The sequence below is a fragment of the Ambystoma mexicanum genome, chromosome 13 (assembly GCF_040938575.1).
Source record: "Ambystoma mexicanum isolate Mex_15411 chromosome 13, UKY_AmexF1_1, whole genome shotgun sequence".
Lineage (NCBI taxonomy): Eukaryota > Metazoa > Chordata > Amphibia > Caudata > Ambystomatidae > Ambystoma > Ambystoma mexicanum.
In genome coordinates this window covers 25,841,596-25,853,941 of record NC_090938.1, presented here as the reverse complement: position 1 = coordinate 25,853,941, position 12,346 = coordinate 25,841,596, and the positions used below count along the sequence as shown (strand labels likewise).

General features: G+C 49.2%; 1 protein-coding gene across 1 annotated transcript; it reads left to right on the top strand.

The window, feature by feature from the left end:
- The first annotated feature begins 3,863 nt into the window (after positions 1-3,863).
- On the top strand, positions 3,864-10,842 carry LOC138520763 (acidic mammalian chitinase-like). The gene is made up of 9 exons (XM_069633053.1): positions 3,864-4,028; positions 5,351-5,407; positions 5,502-5,667; positions 6,804-6,928; positions 8,299-8,422; positions 8,568-8,753; positions 9,181-9,300; positions 9,408-9,549; positions 10,112-10,842. The coding sequence occupies exons 1-9, from the start codon at positions 3,952-3,954 to the stop codon at positions 10,369-10,371; spliced, it is 1,257 nt and encodes a 418-aa protein (XP_069489154.1). The 5' UTR covers positions 3,864-3,951; the 3' UTR covers positions 10,372-10,842.
- The last annotated feature ends 1,504 nt before the right edge of the window (positions 10,843-12,346 follow it).

The window sequence follows — 12,346 nt, the reverse complement described above, 5'->3', positions numbered from 1 at the left end:
AGGTGGGATGGGTTAGTAAGGTGAAGAGGGAGTAGGATAGTGAGAGGAGTGGTGTACTGTTGGCAGCTTCAACTCGGTAGACACTGGGTGCTGAGCTTTGGTGCAAATATTGGATCAGTGTCAGTCTGATTGTGCTGTTGGTGCAGCTTAAGTGTTGTTGCAGTGTGGTGAGGTGCGTGCAGCATGTTGTGCGAGAGATGGTTGTGTGAGTTTTTTTAGTGAGATGAGTATGCAGAGAGTTTGAGCTTATATTGGTTAGTGGGTTATATGACATTTAACATACTGATATTCACAGTTCTGTATAAGTGTAGTACTTGCTGATCTACATAATTCCGTCTTAAGTGTGGCACTCACTAACCCTCACAGTAATTATCTATGTATGGGGCAGGCTAATGTTCTCAGTTCTAAGTTTGGCATATACTAACATTTAAGTTCCATCTACGTGTGGCATATGCTAACATTTACAATCCTATCTCGCTGCTAAGCAGGCCAAAGTTAGGAATTCCGTCTACGTGTGGCACATGCTAACATTTACAGTTTCATCTAGGAGTGGCATATGCCAACATTCACAATCCTATCTAGATGCGACACAGGCCAAAGTTAGGAATTCACTGAATGAAATGGTTGAAACCAAGAGAAACAGGTGGGATGTCCAAATGTCATATAGCCAGTTATGTCCGAAAGATAGATAGACAGGAGATAGATAGATAGATAGATAGATAGATAGATAGATAGATAGATAGATAGATAGATAGATAGATAGATAGATAGATAGATAGATAGATGTTAATGTTAAAGGACATTTGTACCGCGCACTTACAACACTGGAGTGGTCCCCTGGCGCTGTGGTGGCTCTGAAAGAAGAAGGGAAGGGGGGTTAGTGGGAAGAAGCTGGAAAAGTGCAAGAGAGCAGTGATGTGCTGTTGGCGGCCACAGCCAGGTGGGTCAGTTGGCTGGGCCTGAGGTGTTTTCAGCCAGTAGTCGTCGTGTACTGTTGTACGAGTCTATGTTGGAGTTTGAGAGATGTATGCAGAGGGGGGAAATGTTAGTGCGATTGGTTAGTTGGCATCTTTATCCTGAATTGAGGCACTGGGCTTACGTAATCTCCCCAGGTGGGGTTCGGGAGCACCCCTGCACCTCAGTTCTGATCTGGGTCTGTCCGGCCGTCAAGGTCCATTTCACATCTGGTCCCTCCTCCCCCCGCCTCCCTCGCAGCGATACCTGTCTTCCCTTCCCACTTGTATGGCTAGTGCACCTACCAATGTCCACTGCTCTGATAGGGTGGTGATTGCCAATATCTCGATACTTCCACCCCACTGTGGTACCTGGTGACAACTAAGGGGCGAGTGCGGGTGTTGGGTGGGAATAAGGGTGGGTTGTTGACTCCGTGTCCGTGGGTGTCGCCTGTGTTCCACTCTAACCGGTGTCCTTCATCCAGGTGCTGTGGGAGCTTCTTCACATAGGGCGTTGTCCACAGTCGGTACTGGGAGTTGTCCGTGTCCACTGCAGTTTAGTCATTCCTTTTCCTTGTTGTTTTGGGTTTCAGTTTGCGTTTGTGGTGTTGAAGAGGCAGGTTTTTAGTAATTTCCTAAATTTTAGGTGATTTTTGGTGTTTCTTATTTCTTTTGGGATGTTGTTCCAGGTTTTTGCAGCTAAGTGGTAGAAGGAAGCGTCTCCGAGTTTTTTCTTGAGGTATGGTTTTGGTTCCAGGTGGATTTCGTTGCTTGATCGGAGGGGTCTCGTTGGTTTGTAGACTGTTATTTTCTCTTGTAGGAATTCTGCTCCTTGTCCGCCGATTGCCCTGTGCGTTATGCACATTGTTTTGAAGGTGATGCAATGTTTTACTGGGAGTCAGTGTAGTGTTTTTAGGGCAGGAGTGATGTGGTCTCTTCTTGATAGTTTGAGGAGTAGTCTTGCTGCTGTATTTTGGATCCGTTGTAGTTTCTTCAGGAGGTATTCTGGTATGCCGAGGTAGAGGCTGTTTGCATAGTCGATTCTTGACATGATGAGGGCGACGATAGTGAGTGTTTTATGTGTGAAGGAGAGGAAAGGTAGGATTCTTCTTGCTGTGTGAAGGAGGAAGAAGAATTTCTTGACTGTTGCATTTACTTGTGGTTCTAAGGTTAGGGTATTATCCATCAGGACTTCCAGATTTTTTACTACCTTAGATGGTGATGGTGAGGTTCCCATTTCCATTGGCCATGGGATGGCGGTTTCAATCTCTTGGTTTTTAGATAGATAGATAGATAGATAGATAGACAGGAGATAGAAAGATAGATATACAGGCAGGGGTGGACTGGCCTACAGGCACCTCTGGAGATGTCCCAGTAGGGTCTCTACACACTGGGTAGGACGGGACTGGTCTCTAGTGAACTGTGGAGATTTCCCGGTAACGCTTCTACACACTGTGCAGGGCTGGGCTGGCTTCTAGGGAACTCTGGAGATTTACTGGGCCTCTGCACCCTGGGCAGAGGTGGGCTGGACTCTAGGGAACTCTTGAGATTTCCCGGCAGGCCTCTGCACCCGGGCCCAGTGTGGAGGCCCTACTGGCAAATCTCTAGAGTTCCCTATAGGCCAGTCCACCCCTGTAGACCGGAGATAGAAAGACAGGAAATAGAGAGCTAGATAGACAGGAGACAGGTAGGAGATAGATCGATAGATAGACAGACAGACAGGAGATAGATAATGGATAGATAGATAGATAGATAGATAGATAGATAGATAGATAGATAGATAGATAGATAGATAGATAGATAGATAGATAGATAGGAGATAGATGTGTGCAGCATCCGCTGCTTGCACTGCAATCAGTTAAAGCTCTTCCCACGCTCCCTCAGCAGCCTAGGGCTGGGCACAAACTAGTGCCACACTCTCTGGTAGATTGCCACCACAGCGCAGCCACTGCCATAGCACTAGTAAACCTGCCTGAATGTCATTTTGAATGTATTCACTTTCTGATCTGTTTTCTTGCTTCCTTAGGTCTGGCGCTCCTGGTCAATGCTCAGCTGGGTAAGTTTCCCCTGTGAAAATGTGCTTCCATTTCCCTGGGCAGGTTTTGGCCTAGAAATCTAATCTAATCAATAAACTCAAAATCAATGAGTAACAAAGCAGGTGCAATTAAGTGCTCAGGTGTAATCTGGGCCGGTAGATCCTCCAGGCAGACAAGATTCTCGCGCTAAATTAGGAGATGAGCCAGACATGCACCACAATCCTTGATGATGTATCGTGCAGGGAAATCGGTGGCTGGGCGTCTGCCTGATCCCCAAGAGTCATGTGCTTATCCTGCCAACCTTTACGGGAACCCAAGGTTGGCAGGATATGACTCCTCAATGAGGACATGAGGGTAATTCCAGGCGACACCTGCTGCATTACCAGTCGAGGCCCCCAAACCACAAGCTCTTGGCTCTATACCTAAGTGGCTTCCAGATAAAGAGTTCCCCGGCTGTGGAGAGACTGCTCTCGGCCGTACTGCTCCACCCGGCATCTACACTAGCAGTCGAGCGAGAGCGCTTACATCTGCACAGATGTGGCCCCTTCTTTCCCATTACAAGTGTTTTGCCACCAATGGCTTCATCACAACACAAAGGGGAGAAGAGCAAGACGTGTAAGGGTTGTAGCGTGTGGGTGGGTTCAATGGTCGCGTAGAAGACGTGTAATTAGAATATATACCTCTGAGAGGAATATTGATCCAATCACTTCCTTTTCCCATCTCTTCTATCCTATTCTGGGAGCAGAACTATGTCAATGCTTAAACCTTGGAGAGCCGGTTTTCGAATCTAGGATTTTAACTTTGCCGTCCAATAACTCTCTCTTCTTCTGACCGCAGGCTCTGCCTACCAGCTGACATGTTACTTCACCAACTGGGCGCAGTACCGCCCCGGCCTGGGGAAGTTCAAGCCCGACAACATCGACCCGTGCCTGTGTACTCACCTGATCTACGCCTTCGCCGGCATGTCCAACAACCAGATCACAACCATTGAGTGGAACGACGTGACCCTCTACAACTCCTTCCAGAACCTCAAGAACCAGTGAGTCCTCCCTCCTCTTCTACTGCTTGCCATTTGATATCAGCACAATTGCCTTTCACAATCATGGACCAATGCACCCTCTAAACAGGGCTAAGAAAGTCAGTACCAATGGGGTCGCAGGAACAAAATAACATCTATCAGGCAATGGGCGGGCCACATTTTCCCATCAACCCACATCCAATGCTTTCCCTCTACGGCATCTGATATGTATAGAAATCCTACCTCCTGACACCAAGATGCCCTCACTTCCTGCACTCCTTGGAATGCACTCCTTGGAAGCCACAGATACTATCCCGATTTGCATACCCCCTTCTTAGATTAATTTCAGACATTCCCTATTTTTTTATTTCGCAAAAAATCAATTTCTGAGACACCAAACAGTCATCACCACATTCAATTTCCAGCATAACTACCCTTGACCTCCAGCTGTTCGCGCAATCAAGTGGACAACATGTGCACGAACAGCAGCACCTCAACTTCTACTGCCTCGAGACCCTGATAAACGCCCCAGTCCCCAATAAGCTTGACTATATTAACAACACTCTCCAAGGCCAACGGCTGCTACTCTCAACCTTTGAGAAAGTCCTAAACGTAGCCACCGCCACCATGATCAACGTTCCCGGCCGACATCCCTCCCTTCCGTAGACACCAGCCTGCTTACAGTGCAGCCACGATACTTACAGACGCTCCACATTCACCCACAGTCTCACTGGCAACAATCAATCTGCAGCGTCCAACACAACTACACCTCTGGCAACCCCACCTGAAACACAATCCAACACTGTTTATCCACCGCAAAACAGCATGCACCTTATACAGGGGCAGGCATTTCCCATCCTAGCACCCTAACATTTGAATACCCTTCACATAAGTCCAGGGGAGTTGCTAGGGCTGGAAAAGACCCGGGGCTAAGCTGATGTCGGAACTGTTGGGACTGGGGGCTAGCTAGCCTTTTGGCTGTAGCTCCTGAGATTCTATCCAGAGCTACAACCAAAAGATCAGGGGCTATAGCCCCCTTAGCCCCCCTAGCAACGCCCCTGCATAGGTCTCACAGCTGCCACTCCCCGAGTCCTTTGGAAATAATCCTGACGCAGCGCCAACACCTGCACCTCTGCAGAAAAACACCACTGCCTCCCGCAGAGTAGGACATAGACTTCCAATCAAAGTACAATGGGTAACTTTCTATGGATGGCAAAACCTTTGCAGAAGTGATGCTAAATTCAAAGCCTGGCACAAGTACCCACATGATTCGCTCGGCCCTGCTGGCAAGCATGAATATCAACAAGGCAAGCTCTGGTTTGATTGGTTGCTATTTTTTCCAGGAACGGAGCACTGAAGACGCTGCTGGCGATTGGAGGCTGGAACTTCGGCACGGCACCGTGAGTACCCACTGTCTGGAGACAGACCCTCAGGCTATTTCTAAAGACCACTCCTCGCGGTGGGCCTCCATGACACCATTGTTCTCCTCCTTAGATTCACCGCCATGGTCGCCACCCCTCAGACCCGCCAGACCTTCATCACGTCCGTCATCAAGTTCCTGCGTCAGTACGAGTTTGATGGGTTGGACTTCGATTGGGAGTACCCAGGCTCCAGGGGAAGCCCCCCTCAGGACAAGCAGCTCTTCACCACCCTGGTCCAGGTGAGAAAGCAGAAGGGCATGGAGAGGGTGCGCGAATGTTTCAGGTAGGGCAGGGACATCCTGTAGAAGGCAAAAGAGTGGTGCTGCACCCCCACCCCCACATGTAGCCGGAGCATAATGAAGGACGTTAGATAGTCCCAATGTGACCTGGAAAAACCTACATGCAATAGTAGGGTCTTGGTTAAAAGAGGGGATCAAAGACAGTTCCTCTGAGCAGAAAGGGGTGGGAGAAGTACAGGTAGTGGATGGAAAAAGCATAAGACCAACCACATAATGCAATCCATGGGTTGGTGACTTGCGATCCGAGCGGCCATGACATTGGAACAAACAGTCACTGTTTCCAGATTTTTGGGAAACTGAGGGATGACGGGCAGGGAGCACTTTGCGTACGGCTCCGTGCAAGACACACATATTTGACATATGGGTACAGATTTTGTAGTCTGGATGGGCTCTGGCTACAGGTTAAGCGGGAAACTCTATATATTATATAACAAAGGAATATTGCAGCTGGTTTTGAAGAGCGCCTGCACCAAGGGCTAGTCTACATGAATTGGACCAGTCAAAGTTGCTCTAAGATAATACAATATTGTAGATTAGTACCTGGTGAGGGACAAGGGGCTTGTAACAAGAGAGCCCATTGGCCCACCCCAAGTCATTATCAGCCCGACAAAGCCCTTCCCGGGCCTCATTCAATGTTCGAATGGGCGCCATGAAAAGGGAGAAGTGGATATGTGAAGTCCCTTCTTTCTGTTCCATGGCGGCAATCTTCTTTGTTTACTTTTTTCCCCACTTTTTAATGGCTGCCATGGAAAGGGAGAACAGACTATGTATCCCGTTCCATGTTTTATTGCTTTTCTTTTTTTAGTTGCTGAACGTCAGAGCGTCTGACAACTCAAACAAGAAACTATAAGTACCCCGGTCTAATGTGCGGGAGTACTAATAGCAATAAGCTTCTGGTAATATCGGGGGCCTTTGTTAAGGCTGTAAATATGGGCCCCAGTGCATTACCAAATGCGGTAATGGCCTCCCAGCTCGGGGCTTGTTGCTTAAGTGGGAGACAGATCAGGAGCTTGCTGCGGCGTCTACAAAATGCTCTGGACAGGCAGTCATATGGATGTTCTTGTCGCCTTTCACAGGAAATGCTGGCCGCCTTCACACAGGAGGCCTCTCAGACCAACAAGCCCCGGCTCCTGGTGACTGCTGCAGTGGCAGGGGGCATCTCCAACATCCAGTCCGGATACCAGATCCCTGCACTCTCGGCGTGAGTATGGCTCAATGTATGGGCAAGGCTCTATCTGGCCGCCGCGGGCACGGGGGGAAACTTTTAGCAGTAGACCAGAGAACAACAGCAATGTAACATTGTTTGGGAAATGTCAATCAAGCCGCAGAAAAAAACCTCTACAGCACATAAAATATACGGAATGACGCTGCATGGCAACGCTGGTCACCTAAGTGGACATTAAAGAAATAAAGAAAAAATGCAACACTGATCCCAGCGTCATCCGAGCATTGCTCCAAATATCACGTCAGCAGTTACATCATCGATGACATCATCAGTGGGTTTATAAACAGAAATACTAACACGCAGGGCCCCCTTATTAGGAATGTGCGGAAGGCGGTATAACACATTGACTGTTTTAAATGTCGATAGAGTTTGTGGAGTGTACTTATACTGTGCAGGTAGACCTACATTACAGTAATCAGTACTAAAATGTCCATTTCAGGCTGTGCTTAGAATAAAGCACCTTGCACACTTCCAATGGCTTCATCTATATGTATTCTCTGATGTTGTTATGGATTCTGAAATGGGATTTTTAGTACTGATTACTGTAATTGAGCTCTACCTGCGCAGTATAAGTACACTCCACAACCTCGACTGTCTAGAGGGTTCAGGGGGAACCTCATGTGTGCTTTCTCCTGCATTTGGACGAGACTTCAGGACGTTGAGCGCACCACACTTAGATATCCTCCCACATTTCGTTTTTTGCTGTTTTAAATGCCACTTGTTTTTTAAGATACCACTTAAGTGTGAGTTGGGCTGGAACGGGACATTTAATGTCTGAGGCCCAGAAAGTTCTGCTGGGGAAGATATAGGGAATTTACCCTATACAGAACTTTCTATGTACCCCCTGCTGTGAACATCCATGAGACCCCAACTCATGATCCAGTGGTATTTTAAAATAGGAAGTATTTTAGTTGCTCGATGCCTTCCTGTGTCCCTGGGCACTCAGAATGAGGCCGTGATTCGGGGGCACGGGCTTGATGCCCACCTGGGAGCCGCTGTTCAAGTCTATTGACTGTTGGACTTATTGAGTAAATAAAATCAGACAAGCTCATGGAGAAATGGAGAGGTGTAAGAAAGCCATTTGGAGTAAGTCACTGTGCTTGGTAAGAGCATGGGCGCCCCAGCAGCAAGGCTGCTCCTCCACCTGTCCAAACACATTCACACCCATGGGGAAAGTTCCTCATTCAGATTCCAATGTTAGCTCAAAACAGATTCATTTCCAGAGCAAGTGTCATGAAAGGTTCTGCCGGAGGGGAATTCCCAACACGCCGGCCTTAGATGCACGTTTCAGAGCCGAGTTGCACATGGTTAATTGCTGTGACAATAGAGGCGTATTTCCTGCACAGGGCTCTGGACTACATCCACGTCATGACGTACGACTTGCACGGATCCTGGGAGGGGTACACCGGCGAGAACAGCCCCCTGTACACCAACCCCGCTGCCACCGGGGCCAACGCCTACCTGAACGTGGTAAGTGTGATGCCCGCCACCAGGTCGGGGCACGTGCAGTGGGTGGCGGTGCCCACTGTCACGCACCCCCAGACATGTCTATTACATGATACTGACATGTCCCCTGACATGGAAACTGACGCGCGCCCCAATGCTGTCTTTGCAGGATTACGTCATGAACTACTGGCTGAGCAACGGCGCCCCAGCTTCCAAGCTCATCGTGGGGTTCCCCACCTACGGGCACACCTTCATCCTGAGCAACCCGTCCAACACCGGCATCGGGGCCCCCACCTCTGGAGCGGGTCCCGCTGGCCCCTACACCAGGCAGGCCGGATTCTGGGCCTACTACGAGGTAGGTGATTCAGGGTTAAGTCAACAGCAGACTTTGGAGCGATTGAGAGGAGGCCCTGGTTATGCATAAACACCAGGAGCGCCTGAAGGCTCTGAGCTCGGAGCCATGTATAAGAAGCCTGTACCCCAACATAATACCTGCCTGACATGTTCACCCCTCTCTCTAATAACTGCCAGGCTAGCCTTTTAAGGTTGCTGATTGAACTCTCGTTATTGCTTCACCCTCAATGTGGGAGCACTTCCTTTCAGAGCTTGTTATAAAAAGCAGAACTGGACGCTCCTTATCTTCCTGGTATTTTGAAACCGTTAACTGGTTTGAGGGTTGTGTCTGCGCCAGGCGGCCCTGTGCTACGTGGTAGGTGCTGTGCTGCCTTGGGGTTTTTCACCATTTTAACCAGAGGTGTTTCCAAATTCTCCAATTCCTGCAGATCTGCACCTTCCTGAAGAACGGGGCCACTGACGTCTGGTCCTCTGCTGAAGAGGTCCCCTACGCCTACCAGGGCAACCAGTGGCTTGGATACGACAACGTCAAGAGCTTCACCCTCAAGGTGCGCTACATCGCTTGACCAGCTATCGGGATATCTGTGTTAATGGACTGGTCCTTAAGGTCGATAACCAGTAACATGACCTAACCCTGCCCCCCTTCTTCCCACAGGCTCAGTGGCTCATGAAGAACAACCTGGGGGGCGCCATGGTGTGGGCCATCGACCTGGACGACTTCACCGGCACCTTCTGCAACCAGGGCAAGTTCCCGCTCATCAGCGCACTGAAGGCTACTCTCGGCGTGCAGGCTTCAGGTGAGTGGGAATTGAAATATAGCGTATTCGCTCCCTCGGCCCAAATATTTCTAAACAAAAATATCAACCTTTAAAAAACCCTAGGAAGTTAGCAAGGTGACGTCCCCTTTGCCATGTAGCTTATAGCATGCCAAGTCCTTTCATGCCAACAGAAGTATGTGCCTCAAACTTCATGATTCCCTCCATAGCTCCCCAAGGTCAATCACCCTCCATCAAGGCGCTCGACTACAGTGCCGGAGGGTAGCATATGGATGATAGCTTTTAAAAGTCTCTGTTATGGAACAGCCTCCAATCTGCTCCTTTAGGCAGAGGAGACAGCCAGCTTCTGTCCTGGTGACACGCCAGTGGCATGCCGTAAGAGGAGGATAGCTACCACCCTGAGGGCAGAGAGCCACAGGTCTCTGGGAGGTTTGTGGATATATCGCTCTGCGTGCGCAGGAAAAGACCTAGGGGGCAGTAACTGGCTCCCTGGGCACTGGAGACATAACCCCATCATAAGAGTTTTAGGATCCTTGTGCTTGATAACCAAAGACATTACTGAGAGGGTCTTGCTTTCTTCCAGGTTGCTCCGCTCCTGCGGTTCCAGTGCCTCCAGTCACGGCCGCCCCGGCCCCTCCAGCCACAGCAGCGCCCTCTGGTGGTGGCAGCGGTGGCAGCAGCTCCGGCGGCAGCGGATTCTGTGCAGGCAAAGCCAGCGGACTCTACCCAGTCGCCGGGAACAAGAACGCCTTCTGGCACTGCCTGAACGGAGTCACCTACCAGCAGCACTGCCAGGCCGGCCTCGTCTTCGACACCAGCTGCCTCTGCTGCAACTGGGCATAAACCCACACACCCACCAAAGCGAGTGAGACCAGTGGACTCCAAGGTTCTCTGATTCAACTGTGACCCACACACCCACCAAAGGCAGAGAGACCAGTGGACTCCAAGGTTCTCTGATTCAACTGTGACCCACACACCCACCAAAGGCAGAGAGACCAGTGGACTCCAAGGTTCTCTGATTCAACTGTGACCCACACACCCACCCAAGGCAGAGAGACCAGTGGACTCCAAGGTTCTCTGATTCAACTGTGACCCACACCACCCAAGGCAGAGAGACCAGTGGACTCCAAGGTTCTCTGATTCAAATGTGACCCACACACCCACCCAAGGCAGAGAGACCAGTGGACTCCAAGGTTCTCTGATTCAACTGTGACCCACACCACCCAAGGCAGAGAGACCAGTGGACTCCAAGGTTCTCTGATTCAAATGTGATGTTACGATGGAAATGTCTGAAATAAAGCAATGCAGCATCCATTTATGGCTTCCTGTTACTCGGCACAGGGTCAGGCACTGAATACTTTGCTTGTTAATTATATTTCCTGTTTTTATCAGGGCGAAAAACACTCCAGCACGTTCCAAGGTAAATGGGAAACTTATTTAAAGAGGCACAGAAACAGAATTTATTTTTTCAGACACGAGAGTAGTTTTACCAAGTCTGATGCCTGACTCTGGGACATCGAGTAGGCGGCAAAATGGATCAGGGACCTCCCAAGCTAGGGAATGTTGGGCCCTGGGGCTATAACGAGGGACGGGGGGGGGGTGGCCCCTCTGTGCCTGTCACTATGTCCACCCCTAAGGCAGGAGAAAGTTACATGGACAACATCCAAGAAGCTGGGACTTTAGATATCACAGGGGCAGCCGGGTTTAAAGAGGCCTCACCCCACCCCACCCCATTACAGCAGTGCTAGGAGGCCCACTGCCAGGCACTCCCTTACTGTGAGACAGCCTTGTGATAGGGTTCGGCCCCTTTAAAAGATACATCCCAGGCCTGTGGGAATGAAAGGCACCCTGCCCTCAAAGATACAATGCTTCTCACGACCCTTTATCTCCTCCCAATGTCAACATTACTTTAAGTACTGCACCTTTAAGGGACTTGAGCTTTGAAGCTCTGAATATGCAGGCAGTGTGGGACTAATTCTCCCCCGACACTGCTTGCAGGGCCCCTCATAGACCCCAGAGATGCGTTTAGAATTTCTCTACATACAACGGGAAGACCTTGCGTCGATCCAAACTGAAAAGGTAAATCTTCTTTGCCGCCAGCTCCAGGAGTCCACACAACTTCATCAAAGTTGAATTGTTTATCAGCCCAACCCAGGGATCTCTCAACTCACTTAGTGTTTGTTATTATACAGACCCCGCAGGTTAACACTGCTTTTTGAAGAGCAACTCTTAGCATTTATTGGTGGTGCTTCAAAAGATACAACAGCCTTCATTATCCTTGGGGATATTAACTTACGGGCAAATAATCCTTTGGATCATGAGGCCTCGTCACTGTTACAAACACTCCAATCCGTTGGTTTTCATAAGCATGGTCTTGCCCCAACACATAAAGGGGGAAACAACCTGGACTGGGATTTCTCAAAATTCCAGAAGGGGCTGGTAACGTCCATGGAAAAGTGTATGTGGTCTGATGACTTCTCCCTCTTCTTCGGGGGTTCTCTCCCATCTCTTTCCAATTAAATCCTTAAAGGTAGTTAGACCCTCAATCCTAACTCGTAACTGTAAAAAAAAAAGTCTCCATTGAGGCTTTTGATTTAGGAGGGTTTACTTTACTTCCATCTATGGACGAGAATCTCTCCCTTCATGATTTTATATCCTCTTTTAGAGCAGCTACAAATCAAGCTTTCGTCTCTCTGGCTCCATTAATATCAGTAAACAGAACAAAGTGGTCAGCTTTAATCAGTGGTTTACCAGAGAGGTTCTGTATGCCAGGGGCAGTAAAACGCAAGGTGGAATGCAACTGGCGGAAACATACGTC